Below are 23,372 nucleotides of genomic sequence, written 5' to 3' on the forward strand. Positions count from 1 at the left end.
AAACATCCTTGCCTTTGAAGATCCTCTGGCCATTGGTGACACATAGGCTTCCTGCAGACTGTCAGCCTCCAATTTTTTTTTTTAATATGACAGAGGAGCCTAGTGGGCTAAAGTCCATGGGGTTGCAAAGAGTCAGACATGACTGAGAGACTTCATTCATTGATTGATGTATTTATTTATGTGGCTGTGCCAGGTCTTCACTGAGGCTTGTGAACTCTTAGTTGCGGCATGTGGGAATCTAGCTCTCTGACCAGGGATCAAACTGGGCTCCCTAAACTGGCAGCATAAAGTGTTAGCCACCAAACCACCAGGGAAGTTCCTCCTTTGTATTTTTTTTTCTACTTTTTTGAATTTATTTCAACAATATATCAAAAATATTTGGAAATTCCCATTTGCCTAATGAGACAATAGAGATCCTTTGAAGAGGAAGAGGTAGTAAATTTATTCATATGCCTATTTGACAACATAGCAGTATAATTTCTCCATCAGTGAAAATGGGAAGCATATAGGGTAATTACCATTTTTAAAAAGTACTTTTTCTCAAATGCCATATACCACATCAAGTATTTTTCTTTTGTTTTACTAAAAGAATTGTCATTAGTTGCATTAACCTTATCAAAAAAGTACACTGGATGACCAAGGAAATTTACAATAGAGAGAAATCTAAGACACAATATTCACTTTCATACCTCATATTCCTTGTGCATCACTATCTTGACTGTTCTTTCTCCCCACTTAGACTGTAACATAGTACTGTGAGTTATAGCAGGCTATTGATTTTTATATTGGGCTTCCCTGGTGTCTCAGATGGTAAAGCGTCTGCCTGCAACATGGGAGATCTGGGTTCCATCCCTGGGTCGGGAAGATCCCCCAGAAAAGGAAATGGCAACCTACTCTAGTACTCTTGCCTGGAAAAATCCCATGGATGGACGAGCCTGGTGGGCTACATTCCAAGGGGTTGCAAAGAGTCAGACACAACTGAGCAACTTCATTGATTTTTATTCTCCTCTTTAGAATCCAGTTCTTTCTTAGATGGGTGACCACCATGCTTACCATAGCCACTGGCAAAACGATTATCAAATACATCTTTGAAAGGGAAGTCTTCATTGCAGACAAGTTTTATTTAACAGGTTGACCTAACATGGCCTTAGAATTATAGCCTTCAATATGATGAAGCAGAGTTGCAATTCACACATTGTATCACCATGCAAAATATTTATTTTGCTGTGTAACTACTCATTGGCATATGAAGGATTGGTGTTTATGTGTCAGGGAAGGTTTTTACATAGTAGTGAAGGATTGTTTGACCTTTTTCGATTTGTACTTAATTATCTTATTTCTGCTTGACAGCTTTCACTGCTACCTGTAATATGATTCCCCTTATTGCTATAATGGAGATAAACCCCATGCCTTCATTTTCTCATAACCATGAATGGGTTATGATATCTGTCGTAGACATTTGTTTCACCTCCACCGCCATCCCCAAAATGCTAGTGAATATTCAGGCTAAGTTATAACCTTTGAACTCTGCTTCACCCAGATGTACTGTTTCATATACTTTAGAGGATTGGAAAGCTCCCTCCTGAACATGATTGCCTGTGACTAGTTTGTAGCAATTGTCACCTTTTCATTATATGGCCACCATGAAACCCCAGCTCCCTGAACTGCTGTTTCTGGTGTCCTGGAACATCAGTGTCCTGAATTCCTTGTTAGGAAAGCTTAATGGCATTATGACTGCCATTCTGTAGAGTTGGACATTCCCACTTTTTCAGTAAAATTAACCCAGTGATCCAACTTGCTTATTCTAGCAACTTTCTTAATGACTTCTTGAGATATTTTGCAGCTCAGCCTCTGGGTGGAGGTCTTCTGGCTGGTGTCTGACCTCTAAGACAGTCTCTTCCATTTGTGAAATCTCACCAGCTAGCTGGTGGCTCAGATGGTAAAGGATCTGCCTGCAATGCGAGAGACTCAGTTTCCATCCCTGAGTTGGGAAGATTCCCCTGCAGAAGGGAATGGCTACCCACTCCAGTCTTCTTGCCTAGATAATTCCACAGACAGAGAAGCCTGGTGGGCTACAGTCCATGGGATCACAGAGTCGGACACGACTGAGTGACTAACACACACACACACCAGCCACCTAAACCTGCATAACAAGCTTTCACAAATGGCATGGTTTACATAATGACTTAATTACCAATTGAGATTTTATATTTCAGTCATTCTGATCTATGCTTGGGTATTCATAGTCTATAGTCAACTGTGAGCCACTACATCGTCTTTTTATAGCTCATATATAATATTTTGTGAGACTTCTATATAGCACTGTGCTAAGTCACTTCAGTCGTGTTCGACTCTTTGTGACCTCATGGACTGTAGCCTGCCAGGCTTCTCTGTCCATGGGATTCTCCAGGCAAAGACCCTGGAGTGGGTTGCCATTTTCTCCTCCTGGATATACTGTATACAACTGGCTTGAGCCAAATTATGTCAGTGTACTCTATGTATAGGACTTCTCAGGTGGCACTAGTAGTAAAGAACCTGCCTGCTAGTGCAGGAGATGTAAAAGACACAGTTCCATCCCTGGGCCCAGAAGGTCCCCTGGAGGAGGGCATGGCAACCCACTCTAGTATTCTTGCCTGGAGAATCCTATGGACAGAGAAGTCTGGTGGGCTCGCATGGGGTCACGAAGAGTTGAACACGACTGAAATCACTTAGCACAGCACGGCAGAGCACTCTATGTATAGGTTAATCTAGTTTACAAAAACAAAAGTTTACCAAATTTGACTTGCCTTAAGTTACTGGCACTTGCATCCACATATGACATTTTGCTTTCTACCTAGTGATATGTCTTCTTAACTCTTATTCAAATGGAACTCAGCTACCTGGTTCCAGGTCCTACCTTGTGCCATGCATCATTAGATGTTTTTTCCTTTTAATTTAATTGATTGAAGTATAATGCAAACATATACAGCACACGTTTAAGGTGTACAATTTGCTGAATTAAAGGAACCATATGAAAATTGAGTACATACTGCCTAGGTTTATTTATGTATTAATATAATTAAAAGTGAAGTGAAGTTGCTCAGTCGTGTCCGACTCCTTGCAACCCCATGGACTGTAGCCTACCAGGGTCCATGGAATTTTCCAGGCAAGGGTACTAGAGTGGGTTGCCATTTCCTTCTCCAGGGGATCTTCCTGACCCGGGAATCGAGCCCGGGTCTCCTGCATTGCAGGCAGACTCTTTTCCTTTGAGCCACCAGGGAAGTCCAATATAATTAAAGGAGGTGTCAGTTCTGTTCAGTTCAGTCGCTCAGTCGTGTTCGACTCTCCGCGACCCCATGAATCACAGCACACCCGGCCTCCCTCTCCATCACCAACTCTTGGAGTTCACTCAAACTCATGTCCACAAAGTCGGTGATGCCATCCAGACATCTCATTCTCGGTCGTCCCCTTCTCCTCCCGCCCCCAACCTTTCCCAGCATCAGAGTCTTTTCCAGTGAGTCAACTCATCGCACGAGGTGGTCAAAGTATTGCAGTTTCAGCTTTAGCATCAGTCCTTCCAATGAACACCCAGGATTGATCTCCTTTAGAATGGACTGGTTGGATCTCCTTGCAGTACAAGGGACTCTCGAGAGTCTTCTCCAGTACCACAGTTCAAAAGCATCAATTCTTCGGCGATCAGCTTTCTTCACAGTCCAACTCTCACATCCATACATGACCACGGGAAAAGCCACAGCCTTGACTAGACGGACCTAAGCTTTAATTTCATTGTTACATAATGATCAAAATAAAAGTTGTATATCCCTTAGCCTCACATTCTTTATTTTTGATGTTTATGTGGAACAATAAGCCTAATTCAGAAGAGTGTGATGAAGAATAAATTAAATGTGTGAAAACTTTTTTGAGTACAAGAGCTATCTCATGAATTAGTAGTGTTTATGTATGTGTATTTATATAAAGTTTTCTTATAAATAAACACACATATATGTACATGGGCTGCAGGTGGGCTAAGTTCCTTCAGTCATGTCCGACTTTTTGCGACGCTATGGTCTGTAGCCCTCCAGGCTCCTCTGTCCATTGGATTCTCCAGGCAAGAATACTAGAGTGGGTTGCCACACTCTCCTCCAGGGGATCTCCCCAACCCAGGGATCAAACCCACACTTCTTATGTCTCCTGCATTGGCAGGAGGGTTCTTTACCACTAACACCACTTTGAAAGCCATATATGTACAGAGAAAGATTCCATAGTCTCATTTATGTTGAAAAATTTTTATCAAAAATTGAAGAAGATAGAAATAAAAATTGTTATAGGTGAATTAACATTAAATTACTGAAGTGTAGAAAGTTAGACAAAAAGTTTTGAAGTAGAATAGTTTTCCTAAATTTTAATAACAAATTACTTTTCCTACCTTAATGTTCAAAGATTCAGAGTCAGGACCACATTTGCATTTATAAAATGAGAAATCCTCAGTATCACATTTGCAGACTGTCCAAATTAACTGTAGATTTTTTTTCTTCCATGTACACTGGGTTTTCAATACAAAATGTTCTTACTCAGGGAAAACAGACAGAATGAAACTGAAAAGTTTAAATTTAGTTTCCTCCAAAAGTATTTTATTGGATAAATGTCTGTGAAATATTGTTATTGATGCTATAACAAATTACTACACTAGGGCTTTAAAAGAAACAAATATATCCACCTTTAGTTCTGGGAGTCAGAAGCCCAATTAGAGTGCTAAAGTCAAGATTCTGTAGGGCTGGGTTCCTTCTGGGTTTTCCAGGAGAGACTCCATTTCCTTTCATATTCTAGTTTCTTGAACACAAACATTTCTTGGTTCATGGCCCATCCTTCATCTTCAAGGTCAGCAGCAATTCAAATCTCCCTATGATTTCAATGATTCTGCTTTTTCCACATTCAGAGGACCATGCTGACTACAGCAGTTTGTACCTGAATAATCGTGGCCAATCTTTTATCTTTGGGCCAACTGATTAGCAAACATATCATATCCACTACCTTAATCCTCCCTTGCTCTTAAAACACAATATTGCAAGTTTCTGAGTATCATGATGTGAGTTATGTTTTAGGGGATTTTATTGAGCCTACTATAAAACCTTTTTCAGAGATATGTTACTTGGTGACACTCAAGAGCCTTTATGATGGGAATACCAAACCACCTTATCTGCCTCCTGAGAAATCTGTATGCAGGTCAAGTAGCAACAGCTAGAACTGGACATGGAACAACAGACTGGTTCCAAATTGGGAAAGGAATACTTCAAGGCTGTATATTGTCCCATTGCTTATTTAACTTATATGCAGGGTACATCATGCAAAATGCTGGGCTGGATGAAGCACAAACTAGAATCAAGATTGCAGAGAGAAATATCAATAGCCACAGATATGCAGATGACACCACCCTTATGGCAGCAATCTAAGAACTAAAGAGCCTCTTGATGAAAGTGAAAGAGGAGAGTTTAAAAACTGGCTTAAAACTCAACATTTGAGACATCCGGTCCCACCACTTCATGGCAAACAGATGGGAGAACAGTGGAAACAGGGACAGACTTTATTTTCTTGGGCTCCAAAATCACTGCAGATGGTGACTGCAGCCATGAAATTAAAAGACGCTTGCTCCTTGGAAAAAAAGCTATATCCAACCTAGATAGCATACTAAAAAGCAGAGAAATGTCTTTGCCAACAAAGATCCATCAAGTCAAAGCTATGGTTTTTTCAAGTAGTCATGTATGGATGCGAGAATAGGACTATAAAGAAAGCTAAGTGGCAAAGAATTGATGCTTTTGAACTGTGGTCTTAGAGAAGACTCTAGAGAGTCCCTTGGACTGCAAGGAGTTCCAGCCAGTCCATCCTAAAGGAAATTAGTCCTGAATATTCATTGGAAGGACTGATGATGAAGCTGAAACTCCAATACTTTGGCCACCTGATGCAAAGAACTGACTCCTTGGAAAAGACCCTGATGCTGGGAAAGATTGAAGGCAGGAGGAGAAGGGGACGACAGAGAATGAGATGGTTGGATGGCATCACCGACTCGATGGACATGAGTTTGAATAAACTCCGGGAGCTGGTAATGGACAAGGTAACCTTGCCTGCTGCAGTCCATGGGGTTGCAAAGAGTCGGATACGACTGAGTGACTGAACTGAATTGGAGGATAATTGTTTTACAATTTTCTGTTGGTTTCTAACATATAGCAGTGTGAATCAGCCATAATTACACATATGTCCTCTCCATCTTGAACCTCCCTCCCACCCCTCTAGATTGTTACAAAGTACAAAGTTGAGCTCCCTGCATTACACAGCAACTTCTCCCTAGCTGTCTATTTCACATATGGTAATGTATATGGGCTACTCTCTCAATTCACCCCAACTTCTCCTTCCCATACTGTGTCCACAAATATGTTCTCTATGTCAACATCTCCATGCCTGCCCTGCAAATAGGTTCATCAGAACCATTTTTTGAGATTCCATATATATGCATTGATATACGATATTTGTTTTTCTCTTTCTGACTTACTTCATTCTGTATAACAGGCTCTAGATTAATCCATCTCTATAATTAACTCAATTTCATTCCTTTTTATGGCTGAGTATTCATCTGTCAATAGACTTCCACGTTGCTTCCATGTTTTGGCTATCCTAAATAGTGCTGCAATGGCATAAAGATGCATGTGTCTTTTTGAATTATGGTTTTCTCAGGGTTTGTGCCCAGTAGTGGGATTGCTGATACAAATGGTAATTTTATTCTTAGTTTCTTAAGGAATCCCCATACTGTTCTCCATCAGTTCAGTTCAGTCCGACTCTTTGCGACCCCATGAATCACAGCACACCAGGCCTCCCTGTCCATCACCAACTCCTGGAATTCACTCAAACTCATGTCCATCGAGTCGGTGATGCCATCCAGCCATCTCATTCTCTGTCGTTCCCGTCTCCTCCTGCCCCCAATCCCTCCCAGCATCAGAGTCTTTTCCAGTGAGTCAACTCATCACATGAGGTGACCAAGGTTTTCCATTGGGGTATAGCTAATTAACAAGGTTGCGATAGTTTCAGCAAATGGTGAAGGGACTCAGCCATACGTATAATTGTGTCCATTCTCCCCAGTCTCCCCTCCCCTGCAGGCTGGCATATAACACTGAGCACAGTTCCCTGTGCTATACAGCGGGTCCTTGTTGGCTCAGTTCAGTTCAGTCGCTCAGTCATGTACCACTCTTTGCGACCCCATGAATCACAGCACGCCAGGCCTCCCTGTCCATCACCAACTCCCGGAGTTCAGGCAAACTCATGTCCATCGAGTCGGTGATGCCATCCAGCCATCTCATTGTCTGTCATCCCCTTCTCCTCCTGCCCCCAATCCCTCCCAGCATCAGAGTCTTTTCCAGTGAGTCAACTCGTCTCATGAGGTGGCCAAAGTATTGGAGTTTCAGCCTTAGCATCAGTCCTTCCAATGAACACCCGAGATTCATCTCCTTTAGAATGGACTGGTTGGATCTCCTTGCAGTCCAAGGGACTCTCAAGAGTCTTCTCCAGCACTACAGTTCAAAAGCATCAATTCTTCAGCGATACTGAAGTCCAACTCTCACATCCATACATGACCTCGGGAAAAACCATAGCTTTGACTAGACGGACCTTTGTTGGCAAAGTAATGTCTCTGCTTTTTAATATACTATCAAGGTTGGTCATAACTTTCCTTCCAAGGAGTAAGCATCTTTTAATTTCATGGCTGCAGTCAGCATCAACAGTGATTTTGGAGCCCCAAAAAATAAAGTCTGACACTGTTTCCACTGTTTCCCCATCTATTTCCCATGAAGTGATGGGACCAGATGCCATGATCTTCGTTTTCTGAATGTTGAGCTTCAAGCCAACCTTTTCACTCTCCTCTTCCACTTTCATCAAGAGGCTTCTTAGTTCCTCTTCCCTTTCTGCCGTAAGGGTGGTGTCATCTGCATATCTGAGGTTATTGATATTTCTCCCAGCAATCTTGATTCCAGCTTGTGCTTCTTCCAGCCCAGCGTTCCTCATGATGTACTCTGCATATAAGTTAAATAAGCAGGGTGACAATATACAGCCTTGACATACTCCTTTTTCTATTTGGATCCAGTCTGTTGTTCCATGTACAGTTCTGACTGTTGCTTCCTGACCTGCATACAGGTTTCTCAAGAGGCAGGTCAGGTGGTCTGGTATTCCCATCTCTTTCAGAATGTTCCACAGTTTATTGTGATCCACACAGTCAAAGGCTTTGGCATAGTCAATGAAGCAGAAATAGATGTTTTTCTGGAACTCTCTTGCTTTCTCCATGATCCAGCGGATGTTGGCAAGTTGATCTCCATAGTGACTTTCAATTTACATCCCTACCAACAGAGCCAGAGGGTTCCTTTTCCTCCACACTCCCTCCTGCATTTATTGTTTGCAGATTTTTTGATGCTGGTCATTCTGGCAAGTGTAAAGTGATACCTTATTGTATTTTTTATTTCCATTTCTCTAATAATGAGCAATGTTGAGCATCTTTTCATGTGTTTATTGGTCATCTGTGTGACTTCTTTGGAGAAATAACTGTTTAAATCTTCTGCTCATTTTTTGATTGAGTTGTTTGTTTTTCTGATATTGAGCTGCATGTGCTGCTTATATATTTTATAAATTAATCCTTTGTCAATTGCTTCATTTGCAATTAATTTCTCCCATTCTGAGGATTGTCTTTTCATCTTGTTCATAGTTTCTTTACTTTCACTTTCTATAGTTTCTTTTGCTGTGCAAAAGCTTTTAAGTTTAATTGTGTGTGTGATAAGTCACTTCAGTCATGTCCATCTCTTTGTGACCCTATGGACTGCAGCCTGCCAAGCTCTTTTCACAGGATTCTCCAGACCAGGATACTGGAGTAGGTTGCCATGCCCTCCTCCAACGGATCTTCTTGACCCAGGTAATGAACCCAATTTTCTTACATCCCCTCATTGGCAGGCAGATTCTTTGCCACTAGAGCCACCTGGCTTATTTATTTATTTTTGTTTTTGTTTCTATTATTCAAGGAGATGAGTCAAAGAGGATCTTGCTGCAATTTATGTCAAAGAGTGTTGTGCCTGTTTTCCTCTAAAAGTTTTACAGTTTCAGGTCTTAAATCCATTTTGAGATTTTTTGTGTTATGGTGTTATAATTGATTTATAGTTGGCAAACAATATTGTTAGTTTCAGGTATAATATATAGTGAGCCGACATTTGCATACATTATGAAATGATCTACTGGTTCAGTTCAATAACCATCTGTCCCCAAAATTATGACAATATTATTGACTATATTCCCTATGCTGTTTATTGTATCCCTATGGCTTATTTATTTTATAACTGGATGTTTCTATCTCTTAATCCCCACCACCTATTTTGCTCCATCATCACTCTCTGCCCTGTCAAACATTCATTTGTTGTCTGTTTCTGTGAGTCCGCTTTTTTTTTTTCACTCATGTGTTTTGTGTTTTTTATTCCAAATAAAAATGATATTCCATATATAAGTTAGTCTTTCTCCTTATGACTTTTTTCACTTAGTAAAGTACTATCTGGATCCATCATGTTGTCTCAAATAGCAAGATTTAATTTTGCTCTCATCAGGAACATAAAAACAGATTTCTTAAGCTTAACACTGAACTCAGGGTTGGGCTAAAGTTCTGAGACCTTAAGGTTTATTGTTATGGAAGACAGGAGATATCATGGAAGGTGTATTAATCACTGAATTAATCTGGCTTGTAACAGTGTCTCCTAGACACAGAGAATGAGCAGGAAAATTCTCTTATCTGTCCAGGCCAGCATCCCAGAAGGAAATCAGTTATTAGAGATTGGCATAACAAGAGGGCAATGTGCTAACAAGCAGACATAGGGAGCTATAAATATCTCCTCTGCTGCATCCCTCAGCCTGTGCAAACCTTGGATGAACAGGACATGGTTGTTGCTTATGGACTCATAACTCTGGCTGGGAGACCAGTGCTTGACTCCCATCCTGCTTTCTTGTCTGGAAACAGAGCTTCTATCTCCACCATCAACCATCCAAGAGGAATTTGGACCTCTATGATAAGACCTTCTTCTCAGAGACTCCACCCACCTGAGCCCAAGAGTCCAGTAAATACTACAGAAGGTCAGAGGGAATGGTAGGCAATAACATATATCTGAGTTCACCTGACAGGCAATCCAGACTAATCTAGGGCCAAAATCACTGTGGTCATTTGCTTGATTAATTAATTAATGCCTTATTTTATGATGCCACACATAAAAAGGAATATTGAACTCAACAATGCAAGGAGCAATGCTGACCGTAAAAGGAGACAGACATGGAAGCCCAATTAGAAGAGGAAATGGGAGGTTTAAAGTGCTTCCAGTAAAACCTTGCACCTAAGTCCAAGCACTTCTGCAATTCACTTGAGTAGAGACAAAGGGAGGTTTGTACAGAGATGCAGGGTCGTTTTCTTAAGAAGGAGCATATTTGACTATGATAAGTAAGATCCAGACCAACGGCAGTTCATGAAACATACACTTCAAAGTATCTTCCCTCTCTTGGCATTCAAATGAAAAAAATTATTCCTTATGTGCAAATAGGTGTGTGAATTTGCTTTCTTTACAATGAACAAATGCCCTGTAAATCTGATTATATTTGTCAGGTTAGATACTTCCTCTGTTTAAAATTGCCTGACCAACTCCTTTCCTTTCAAATAGTGAATTCAGCACATTGTTATTCCTGTTTTTCACTCTATTCTTTCAAACTAAAAATTGAAATTTTTTTTATCAAGTTTGCTGTTTGCCACTTAGATATCGTATGTATGTATACAATTATGTTTGCAGAATGCCTGAGTGTTTATAATTTTTATATAGTAAAGTCTGTGTCAGTCATTTTATGTTCTCTCTATTTTTTAAGGGAAGGAATTGAATCTTTGCCTTAAACAAAAGCAAAGATTACAGAACATTTGTTTTTCAGCACCCTACACTCCCTGCATAGACAATACATGGAACGTTGTCACATTTCAATTTATATTTTACAGATGAATGAAAGAATGTCTCATTAAAACCGTGGAATTCACAACATGTTGAGGGGAAATCACTATTAGAGATGATAAAGAAGATTCTCTAAAGGGGACAAAATCCATAAACAAAATATCGAAATCTTGGGAATCTTTGCCTTAAACAAAAGAAAAATGAATGGTCTTCTTGCTTCATCTCACCCTGGCACCGACACTAAGTTTTTTTAATTCTAAGTTTGTTAAAACATAATTGCATATAACGTGCTAGTCACTTCAGTCGTGTCTGACTCTTTGTGACCCCATGGACTGTAGCCCTCCAAGCTCCTCTGCCCATGGGATTCTTCAGGCAAGAATACTAGAGTGGGTTGCCATTTCCTTATCTAATATGGCATCCCAAGTGATTCAGTGGTAAAGAATCCACCTGCCAAAGCAGGAGACACAGGTTCAATGCCTGGGTAAGAAAGATAGATCCCCTGGAGAAGGAAATGGCAACCCACCGCAGTATTCTTGCCTGGAGAATCTCATGGACAGAGGAGCATGGCAGGCTACAGTCCATGGGGTCACAAAAGAGAGCTGGACATGGCTTAGTAACCAAACAACAACATGTAATATATTGTATCCATTTAATGTGTAAAAATTGAAGAAATTAAAATGTCATTTAAAAATTAAGACTGTATTCTGCCAGTTTCCATTGTATGCAAATTGAGAAAGTCTAAAATAAGTTTTACTGCTTTATTATGAATTTGTTTTAAATGTGATTCCCTGATGTCTGTTTTCTTACTTCATAAGTTAATGTGGGATAGGAAACATAACTTCTGAGGGACATGGTGAGAAAAAATGAAATCTGTAAAACTCTTTGTGTAGACCAAAGAAGACATTCAAGGGTATGGGGTGTGTGTCTGTGTGTTCTTTGTATATATTTTTCTCTCAAATAAACACATTCACATACATGTATGGAAATGCATACAGATTCATTTATAATCCCATATAGTATGTTGAGGGAAACATTTTAAGAGAGTTGGATGGTAAAGAAATGAAAATAATGAATGTTAGGCTTAAGATAAAAATCAAAGATTGTAGAAATGTTGACAAAAAGACACAAAGAGAATGTGTGACTTTACTTTTGATATGAATTTTATACCTTAATGCCTCAAAGTCAGAACTACATCTATATTTAAGGACTTGTAATTCATCAGAAATGGGGCAAAATATCCCTGAATTGACTTTGATTTTCTTCTTCTCTTAATGTGGGACCTCAACACAAGATACCTTGATCTAGGGGAAACTAGATGTCTAAACTGAGAAGGTTAAAATCATTTCCCATGAGCCATATGTTATTGGATAAATGTGTATATTACATTCCTATTGCAACTTTGGCAAATTACTATACTAGTGGCTGCAGAATTAAAGCTCTGGAGAACAGAAGTTGCTCTCCCTCTCACTGGATTGAAGGCAAATGTGTGTGAAAGCCGAGTGCATTTGGACACTCCAGGAAAGAACGACCTGCCTTGCTAGATCACCTTCTAGTGGACTCCTGCATTCCTTATGTCATAGTCCTGCCAGCATCTTCAAAGCCAGCAGCACAGCATCTTCAAAGTTCTCCCTGGCTACAGTTGTTCTTCTTCTTCTCTCCTCCACATTTAGAATAACATTGCCATTACTTATGTTGTTCAGTCTCTAGGTTGTATCTGACTCTTCGAGACCCCATGGACTGGAGAACTCCAGGTCTCCCTGTCCTTCACTATCTCCCAGAGTTTGTTCAAATTTATGTCCACTGAGTCAGTGACTCTATCTAACCATCTCATCCTCTGCCAACCTCTTCTCCTTTTGCCTTCAGTCTTTGCCTTTGCATATACAAACGGATAATCCAAGCTAATCTTCTCAGCAGAGAATGAATTATCAAAAGTATTTTACCTGCTACCTTTATTCCCCCTTATACAAGCTAACATATTAAAAAGTTCTTGGGATTAGGATGTGGACAGCTTTTTGAGACCATTATTCTGCCTACTACAAAGGATTTTCCTGATATATATAATGTGATGTCATTCAAGAGCCGTTATATGAAGAAGTGAACATAGAATGCATTACAGCTACTGCAGTGAGTAAAATCTTTTTCTTATAAAATTATATACAAAAATGATATTGGGTACAGAAGATGTAAAGTATCACCTACACCCTACTGTAACATGGTGTGTGCTAAATTGCCTCAGTAGTCCACCAGGCTTTTCTGTCCATGGGATTCTCCAGGCAAGAATACTGGAGTGGGTTGCCATGCCTCCTCCAGGGATCTTCCCAACCCAGGGCTCAAATCCACGTCTCTTCCATCTCTTGCATTGGCAGGCAAGATCTTTGACTCGGGAAGGTCATGCTGTAACATAGGACCTTAACCTTATTAAAGTGTGGCCACAGACCAGGACCTGCAGCATCACTCAGGAGCTTGTTAGAAATGCGAGGTCCTAGGGCTCACTGCAGACCTAGTCGGTCAGAATTTGTACTTGAATTAGAATCCCTGATGACCTGTATGTGCAAGGATATAAAAGAATTGCTGGTATAAAATGGGTTTTCTCACTTTCTCAGGGTTAACACTGGTGGCAGGATAATTATTTGTGTCAAGTGCTATACTGTTTATTATGGGGTTTTAGCAGCATCCTTTAAAACACTGCCAAATATCCCCAGGAGCAAAATCATCTCTGATGGAAAACCATGGCCCAGAGTTTGAGAACTGGAAACATCCTAATGGAATTCAATTCATGACTCCAACCTGAAATAGGCTTGCATTTTCAGCAGAAAATTACATATAGCAGAACGTTACATACTTCTGAATCCTATACCTGAAATGGAGGATGGAGTTATAATAGTGCTACCTGGTAGAAAGTAGTTCTCTGAAAATTAAATCAGATAATCCCTCTAGTGTGCTAAGGTATGTTATGGTGCTTGAAAATACAAACTTACAGATATTTTTAATTAGGAGCTAATCAATTCCCCTTCACTTCAGAAATAAGTATGAAGTCCTATCTTTCTGACCTAGGGATCAAAGGCAGGTCTCCTTCATTGCATGCAGATTCTTTACTGTCTGAGCCACCAGGAAAGCTAATTTAGCATACTCAATTTCCCTTCACTTCAGGAACAGGTCTGAAATTCCTAGTAGACTTAGTAAAAGTGTCAGGAAGGGAGGAAGTGCACTGCTCAATATTTTACATCAAAGGAGAAAAGTTGGTCCTCTAATAAACAGGGGAGTAATAATTTCCTAAGGATATCTTAGGCTGTTCCCCCACCACAAGTCAGTGCTTTGAAGAACCAAGGAACCTATGCAAGAGAATTGCTTCATTCTCACAGGGCTGATAACCTGCTCTCCTGAGAAACAGAAAATCACCCAGAAAAAAAATTTTCTTTCTGTCCAGACCAAGTTCCACAGGGAAATCCAGTGTTAATAGGTTGCTGTAACCCAAGGGAAATGTTTCTAATGAGCAGATTGTTGTTTAGTTGATAAGTAATGTCCAACTATTGTTAGGACCCCATGAACTATAGCCTACCAAGCTCCTTTGTCCATGGAATTTCCCAGGCAACAGTTCTGGAGTGGGTTGCCATTTCCTTTTCCAGGGGATGTTCCAGATCCAGGGGTCAAACCATGTCTCCTACATGGGCAGGTGGACTTTTTACCACTGAGTCACCTGGGAAGCCCAACGAGCAGATATTGAGCTGTAAATATCTCCTCTGCTGCGTTCCCTGAGTCTGTATAACCTGAACATGAATGAGACACAGCTGTGGTTTTGGAGTCCTATATCTGACTAAATGATCAACGGGTGACCCCTTCCTGCTATCTTATCTGGGGAAAGAGTTTCAGTCTTCATCATCAGCCACCCGGGAAGAGATTCAGATTTCCACACAAAAGGCTGTCTGAGTTCCCAGGCAGGTGAGTCCAAGAGCCCTAAAGACACTGATGGAAAAGGTCAGAGGAAGGAAATTCAAATGCTTACCTGACATCACCTGAACACCAGCTCAGCCCAGCCCAGAGCCCAGAGTCCACTGTGGTTGTTGGCTTGCTTGATTAAATATCAGGGTATCTTTATGATGCTAAAAAGAAAAGTGAACACTGAACTCAATAAGACAATGCTCAGTGATACCTGCTAAATGATAGGAACCGGAAGCCCAATTATGAGAGGCCTAAAGTGTTTCCAGTAAAAGTAGAACATAGCATCTTCTTAATTAACTGGAGTAGAGAAATAGGGTATTAGTTTTGCAGTGTATAAAATAAAGTGAAGGCATTTCTTTCTAACTTCTAAGATTGGATATTTGACCATATTTCCAAATTGATGAGAAGTATCCACACCAAGGCATGCTTGCAAATACATCCTTGCAACTACAGTACACATATTTCACAGTATAGGAAACATATGTCAGAGTGTCTTCTGTGAAATACATGAAAAAAAATTAAGATGTAAAAAGGAGTATGCTAATGAGGTTAAAGTGAAGTGTGAAAGTTGCTCAGTCGTGTCCGACTCTTTGCGACCCCATGGACTATACAGTTCATGGTATTCTCCAAACCAGAATACTGGAATGGTAGCCTTTCCTTCTCCAGGGGATCTTCCCAACCCAAGAATTGAACCGGGGTCTCCTGTGTTGCAGGAAGATTATTTACCAACTGAGCTATCGTGGAAGCTCTAAAATACTGTAACACTTTGTATTTCTGCAGAAAACTCAGACTCAAGAAAACCCTTGCTACTATTTCAAAAGTTCTCACCCCAAAATATGACAAATCTTTAAGGTTTTCCTAGGTCTATGATATGAAAGAGATTTCCTATGGCTTTCTTAAACTGTACACTGAGTTAGAGCAAAGATTTATATATTTGGTCACCTTTTTATTTACCTATTACTCACACATCCATGTATTATATGTCCATTTCTACATTTATCAACCTTTCAAATTATTTTTACAAATAACTTTTGTTCAGTTGACTTGTGGGCATATTTTTGGCCATAACATTTTAAATGTATTTACTTAAATATGTTTATTGCCTTACTTCTGAGCTTTTTCCTTATTTAAGGGGCTCGTGCTCACCCTTTGTTGTTGTTCAGTCAGTCATGTCCAGCTCTTTGCGACCCGATGCACTGCAGCACGCCAGGCTTCTCTGTCCTTCACCATCTCCCAGAGCTTGCTCAAACTCATGTTCACTGAGTCGGTGACGCCATCCAACCATCTCATCCTCTGTCATCCCCTTCTCCTCCCACCTTCAATCTTTCCCAGCATCAGGGTCTTTTCTAATGAGTCATCTCTTTACATCAGGTGGCCAAAGTCTTGGAGCTTCAATTTCAGCATCAGTCTTTCCAATGAATATTCAGGATTGATTTCCTGAACAGTATGAAAAGACAAAAAGATATACCCACCTTAGATTTTATATATTTAGATATGAAGGCATTATTCTTATGCTGAGGTTGTAATCTCTTTAATTTTTTGTAAAATGTTAGAAAGAGGAAGAGAGGCTTCATTTTTTGCAAACAGTACTTCAAACAAATATGAATTAGGCACAGGAAAACCATGTTCTTCTGTCTGATTTTTAAAATGACCAATTTCATTTTCTATTCATTGTATGTTTTAAGCATCCTCTTTTGAAGCTTTGATTTTTTCCCATTCTTTATTTTTCTCTTGGGCTACACATTTCATACGTCTATCAAAAAGTAAAGATAATATTATTTTATTCTTTCTTTGGATTAATTTATTTATCTTTTTAATCATTTTTCTGGGCATTAAAGAAATATAAGAGAATATGAAATTTCACCATAACCAAAGGAGTTTTTCTCGACCACAGTCTCTCAGGGACCATTTGAGCTTATTAGATCTTTATGCCCTCTGATGTCCATTTTCTCTACATGTGTGTGTCTATATTTCTCTGTGTCTCTCTCTTTCTCCCTCTGTCTCTGCTTCTCTCTCTCTCTCCATATATATATATGTATATATATATGTACGTGTGTGTGTTTAGTCACTTCAGTCGTGTCCAACTCTTTGCAACCCCATGGACTGTAGCTGACCAGACTCCTCTGTCCATGGGATTTTCTGGGCAAGAATACAGGAATGGGTTGCCATTTCCTCCTCCAGGGAATCTTCCTGACCCAGGGCTCAAACCCATGTCTCTTGAGTCTCCTGCATTGTGAGGCAGATTCTTTACCATTACACTGGGGAGCCCAAATATATATACAGGTTTTGAGAAAGAACATAGATTCATATACAGACACATATTCACTTAACGATTCTTTATTTATGTTTAATACATGTCATAAAAAAGCAATGCCAATTTCAAATCACAAGTTTACTGAACCTGGAAAATTTGAAACTGGATGTTCTGGGTGCCTTATGTATATAACCTGATCTGATTAATTTGAGCTATTTTAACCTCTAACTTAATCAGGATAGTTAGGGGTGAAGAGGATATGTTAGTAACAGCCTGTGAAGCCAGGATGTACTGTGTGTGTGTGTGTGTGTGTGTGTGTTTCTGTCCCTGACTTGTGGAGTGTGAGATGTCCTCAAAGCAAGGATACTGAGCTCATATATTCCAAAATGACTCTTACACAAAGAGGCCAGAATTCAGTCAAAAGAAGGGATTCATTTAAAGATATAGGTCACCTTTGCAACAATTTCATAAAGTGCTAGGAGAAAATAGTATGGATAAGGGGGTCCTTGTGCCTTGAAAAGTTAGCATCAGCTAGAAGTCCACCTTGTTTTTTTCAACATCCTCTGACTTCATTTCTCCTCACTCTCCCTCCTGTCCATTAATCTCCCCAAATTGGTTTCCTTTTTTAAAAAAACATGAATTTTTTGAACAAATACACTAGAGACTTCTGCTCTGAATGCATAGCCTGCCTACAATACAGTTCTACTGATATATTCTTCTTTTTTTTTTTTGTCTTCCTTAAGGTCTCTAACCAAAGGTAACTGCATTTTCAAGTTTTTCTTGAAGCCACAAAAAATAACACACCCTCTTTGCCTGGTCCCTTAAACCTACTGCAGCCATCTGACATGCTACATATATTGCATATATTTTTAATTAGCTTATATGATCTTTTATAACTGGAATTTAGGAGTTTTTTTGTTTCTCAGAATCCTGTACTTGTTGCCTTGATGGCACCTGGAACATTGCCCAAGTCAATTTATATTCCCCAAAAGAATGAAATAATTTCTCATTAAAACTATGGAATAGTAAAACAATTGTACTACCATATAAATTAATTTAAATAAAAAATTAACTTGAAAAGTTGTTGTTGTTGTTGTTGTTGTTAAGTCACTTCAGTCGTGTCCGACTCTGTGTGACCCCATAGACGGAAGCCTACCAGGCTCCCCCATCCCTGGGATTCTCCAGGCAAGAACACTGGAGTGGGTTGCCATTTCCTTCTCCAATGTGTGAAAGTAAAAAGTGAAGTCGCTCAGTCGTGTCCGACCCTTAGCGACCCCACGGACTGCAGCCTACCAGGCTCCTCCATCCATGGGATTTTCCAGGCAAAGTTAAGAACAGAAAAAAAAAAAAAAAACTGTGGAATACATGACATCTTGAGTAAAAAGGTAAAAAGCATGACAAGTCTGCCAGTTAGAGAAGGCACAGACAATTCCCTAAAGTGGATCAAATCCAGGAACAAAATATTGGTAATATATTGTGACAGAAAATTATATTGTGCTTAGTCACGTCCAACTTTTTTCAACTCCTTGAACTGTAGCTGCCAGGCTCTTATGTCTATGGGATTCCCAGGCAAGAATACTAGAGTGGGTTGCCGTGCCGTCCTCCAGGGGAACTTCCTAACCCAGGTCTCCCACATTGCAGGCAGATTCTTTGCCATCTGAGCCACCAGGAAATCCCACAGAAAATTATAAATGGTAGCACTTCAACTGTGTGGCTAATGCCATTTGGTGAAAAAAAAAAATCACAATATTAATGTTTTCCTTGTAGTCACCTCTATCACATGGCACCAAGAAATGTAACAAGAGATTCAGAATTTTTTCTTCTGGGACTTTCAGAGAAACCAGAACTGCAGCATCTCATATTTGGACTTTTCCTCTCCATGTACCTGATCACTGTGTTTGGAAACCTGCTCATAATCCTAACCGTCAGCGCAGACCCCCACCTCCACACCCCCATGTACTTCTTCCTCTCCAACCTGTCCTTTGTAGACATCTGCTTCACCTCCACCACCATCCCTAAGACGCTGTGGAACATCCAGACACAGAGCCAAGTTATAACCTATGAAGGCTGCATGACCCAGATGTTTTTCTTCATGTTATTTGCAGGGTTGGACATCTTCCTCCTGACAGTGATGGCCTATGACCGCTTTGTGGCCATCTGTCACCCCCTGCACTACATGGTCATCATGAACTCCAAAATATGTGGAATTTTGGTTCTCGTTAGCTGGATCATCAGTGTCCTGGATTCGTTGTTACAAACCTTAATGGTCTTAAGGCTGTCCTTTTGCAGAGAGGTGAAAATCCCTCACTATTACTGTGAGGTCAAGTTGTTGATCCAACTTGCCTGTTCTGACAACTTTCTTAATGACATGGTAATGTACTTTGCTGCTGGACTGCTAGGAGTTGGTCCCTTTGCTGGCATCCTTTACTCATATTCTAAGATAGCTTCTTCTATACATAGAATCTCATCAGTTCAGGGGAAGTATAAAGCATTCTCCACCTGTGCATCTCACCTCTCAGTTGTCTCCTTATTTTACTGCACAGGCTTAGGAGTGTATCTTAGCTCTGCTGCTACCCACAGCTCACATTCAACTGCAACAATGTCAGTGATGTACATTGTGGTCACACCCATGCTGAACCCCTTCATCTACAGTCTGAGGAACAAAGACATAAAGAGGGTTCTGAACACTTTCTTTAGAACGCCACCTAGAAAAGGGTTACTTGTCTTCCACTGAGGAAGGGCACATGATTGAAGGCTTCAAAGCCTCAGAGCCAGAAATTGCAGGTCTTCATTGAGATTCTTTTCCAGTGAGTCAACTCGTCGCATGAGGTGCCCAAAGTATTGCAGTTTCAGCTTTAGCATCAGTCCTTCCAATGAACACCCAGGATTGATCTCCTTTAGAATGGACTGGTGCTAGGAGGGATTGGGGGTGGGAGGAGACGGGGACGACAGAGAATGAGATGGCTGGATGGCATCACCAACTTGATGGACATGAGTTTGAGTGAATTCCGGGAGTTGGTGATGGACTGGGAGGCCTGGCGTGCTGTGATTCATGGGGTCACAAAGAGTCAGACACGACTGAGTGACTGAACTGAACTGAACTGAACTGATTGAGATTCTTTGATCAGATTGTGGAATTCAAACTTGCTCCTTCTATTTATTTCCTGGAATTTCCACTTATTTGACTTCAACTCCTCCCTACAATTTCTGTAACTAGCTTGACTGAGCTTGTGAGCTCCCTCATATCTAAAAGATTTTCCCCTTTATGTTTTTTCCAACTCTCAAATTTATCCTAAGCATTGGATCTGAAAAATTGGGGGATTCACATTTATCATAAGATTCATCACATTTATTATAGAAGGATTTTTTTTTAATTGAAGAAAAGTAGTTTACAATGTTATTTTCAGATATACAACAAAGTGACTCAGTTATACATATACAAAAATTTTTCAAGTTATTTTCCCTTGTACTTTATTAGAAAACATTGAGTATAATTCCATGTGGTATATAGTACATCTCTATTTGTTATATATTTTATATATAGTAGTGTGGATATGTTAATCCCTAACTCTTAAATTATTCCACCCCCTACCATTTTTCTTTGGTAATCATGAGTTTGTTTTCTATCTGTGGTATATTTCTGTTTGGTACATAGGTTCATTTGTATCATTTTTTTAGATTCCACATATAAATGATACCATGTGATATTTTTCTTTGTCTTAGTATGATAATCTCTAGGTCAATCCATGCTGCTGTGAATGTCACTATTTTATTCTTTTATGGATGAGCAATATTCCTCTGTATCTGTACCACATACATATGTTCAATGAGGCTTATTCTCCTCGTTAAGATTCCATTGTGTTCTTCAGCTCTGTGTCCATAATGCCTACCACAACCACGGCCACACAGATTATTGAATACCTGTCTTCATGTAGATTCCAAAGGTAACTCAAATTTGAGTAGTTTGTCAACAAATATGTGAAACATAATGAAGAATTTTTAAATATACTTCACACTATTGTGCAAAATGTTTCTTTTTCAAGCTGTACATCTACTCTTCATATTATGGAAGATCAGCATTCATGTGAAATGGATTTTATATATTGGAATGAAACAGTCGATGGCTTATCTATGGATTTGTATTGGATTATCTTTCTGTTTCTGCTTGAAAACTTCCAGTACTTGACTATACATGAAACTTTCATTACTCCACATGTAATCTCTGTCTTTTGTGTGTGTGTGCTTGTTGTTGTTATTTTTTTAGTTGGAGTATAATCACTTTACAATGTTGTGTTAGTTTCTGCTGTACAACAATGTGAATCAACTATACATATATCCCCTCCCTCTTGAACTCTTCCCCATCCTTCCCATCTCAACCCCTCTAGGTCATCACAGGGCACCAAGCTGAGCTCCCTGTGTTGTAAAGCAGCTTCCACTAGCTATTATACACATGATAACATATATATGTCAACGCTACTCTCTCGATTCTTCCCACCTTTTCTTCTCCCTCTGTGTCCACAAGTCTGTTCTCTACATCTGCATCTCTTTCTTACCCTGCAAGTAGGTTCACTGTAATATTTTCTAGATTATATATATATGCATTGCTGTTTAGTTGCTAAGTTGTGTCCAACTCTTTTGCGACCCCATGGACTATAGGTCACCAGGCTCCTCTTCCATGTGATTTCCCAGGCAACAATACTGGAGTGGGTTGCCATTTCCTTCTTCAGGGGATCTTCCCAACCCAGGGATCAAAGCCATCTCTCCTGCATTGACAGGTGGATTCTTTACCACTGAGCCACCAGGGAAGCCCCAAATATATATTTGTCGTTATATTTTGATTACTTCACTCTATGACAACTCTAAGTGCATCCACATCACTTACAAGTGATTCCACTTCATTCTTTTTATGGCTGAGCAATATCCCTTTGTATTCATATGCCACATCTTCTTTATCCATTCATCTGTCAGTGGACATATAGGTTGCTTCCATGTCCTGACTATTGAAATAGTGCTGCAATGAACGTTGTGCTACATGTGTTTTTTGAATTATGGCTTTCTCCAGATATATGTCCAGTAGTGGCATTTTTGTATCATATGCTAGTTCTCTTTTTAATTTTTTTAAGGAACTTCCATACTGTTCTCTACAGTGACTGTATCATTTTACATTCCCACCAACAGTGAAGGAGGGTTCCCTTTTCTCCACACCCTCTTCAGCATTTATTGTTTGTAGATATTTTGAAGATGGTCATTCTGTCTGGTGTGGGGTGATACTTCATTGTAGCTTTGATTTGCATTTCTCTAATTATTAGAGGTGTTGACCATCTTTTCACGTGCCTCTTGGCCACCTGTGTCTTCTTTGAAGAGAAAAAATCTATCTCAGTCTTCCACCCATTTTTTGCTTGAGTTGTTTCTTTTCTTTTTTTTTTTTTTTTGATACTTAGTTTCATGAGCTGTCTCTATAGTTTGAAGATTAATCATTTTTCCATACTTTGTTTGCAAACATCTTTTCCCATTGAGAGAAAGTTGGAGGTTATATTTTCATCTTGTTTATGATTTCTTTTGGTGTACAAAAACTTTTAAATTTACTTAGGTCCCATTTGTTTATTTTTTTTTTTAATTTCATTACTCTAGGAGGTAAATCAAAAGATTTTGCTGTAGTTTATGTCAAAGAGCATTCTGTCTATGTTTTCCTCTAAGAGTTTTATAGAATCTGGTCTTTAAGTTTTTAATCCATTTGGAGTTTATTTCTGTGTATGGTATTAGAAAGTTGCCGGGGTCCTGCCTCGGCAGAGTACAGGGATACGCTCAGGATGAGCGGAATCAGAGAAGAAAAGAAAGCAAGTCGAGTCTTCGTTGGATGCAGAATCAAGACTACTTTATTTTCTTACATCAGTGCTTATATACCCTAAAACCAATAATTCTAAAGAGGGAGGAGGGATTGTCTTCATAAGATTGTGCCAGGAAGGCAGTCATAAACCATCTTTCAGAACAGTCAGTACCTTCATGCATAACTCTTAACAATTCAAATAGGAAAACATCAAGGCCACAAGGCATGAAAAATGACTTTATTTGTGTAGCAGTTAGTCAACTGTAAAAGCTATTAACAAGCCTTATCTTGGGAAACAAAGTCCTGAGCAGACTTTGTGGCTCCCTAGGTAGCATGGTATCTGATTTTGGGCTCTACCCCGATACATCTGCAGAGACAATTT

General features: G+C 39.7%; 1 protein-coding gene across 1 annotated transcript; it reads left to right on the top strand.

Annotated features, from left to right (window-relative positions):
- Positions 1–18,925: 18,925 nt before the first annotated feature.
- On the top strand, positions 18,926–19,897 carry LOC129558106 (olfactory receptor 7A17-like). The gene has a single exon (XM_055428954.2). It carries the CDS (start codon positions 18,944–18,946, stop codon positions 19,895–19,897), a length of 954 nt encoding a protein of 317 aa, XP_055284929.2. The 5' UTR covers positions 18,926–18,943.
- The last annotated feature ends 3,475 nt before the right edge of the window (positions 19,898–23,372 follow it).

This window comes from Moschus berezovskii, chromosome 8, assembly GCF_049115385.1.
Source record: "Moschus berezovskii isolate FMDL1 chromosome 8, NW_MosBer_1.0, whole genome shotgun sequence".
Taxonomy (NCBI): domain Eukaryota; kingdom Metazoa; phylum Chordata; class Mammalia; order Artiodactyla; family Moschidae; genus Moschus; species Moschus berezovskii.

Bases quoted from the DNA above. Each gene is read 5' to 3' on its own strand.
- LOC129558106 (XM_055428954.2), top strand. From the start codon at position 18,944: ATGGCACCAAGAAATGTAACAAGAGATTCAGAATTTTTTCTTCTGGGA.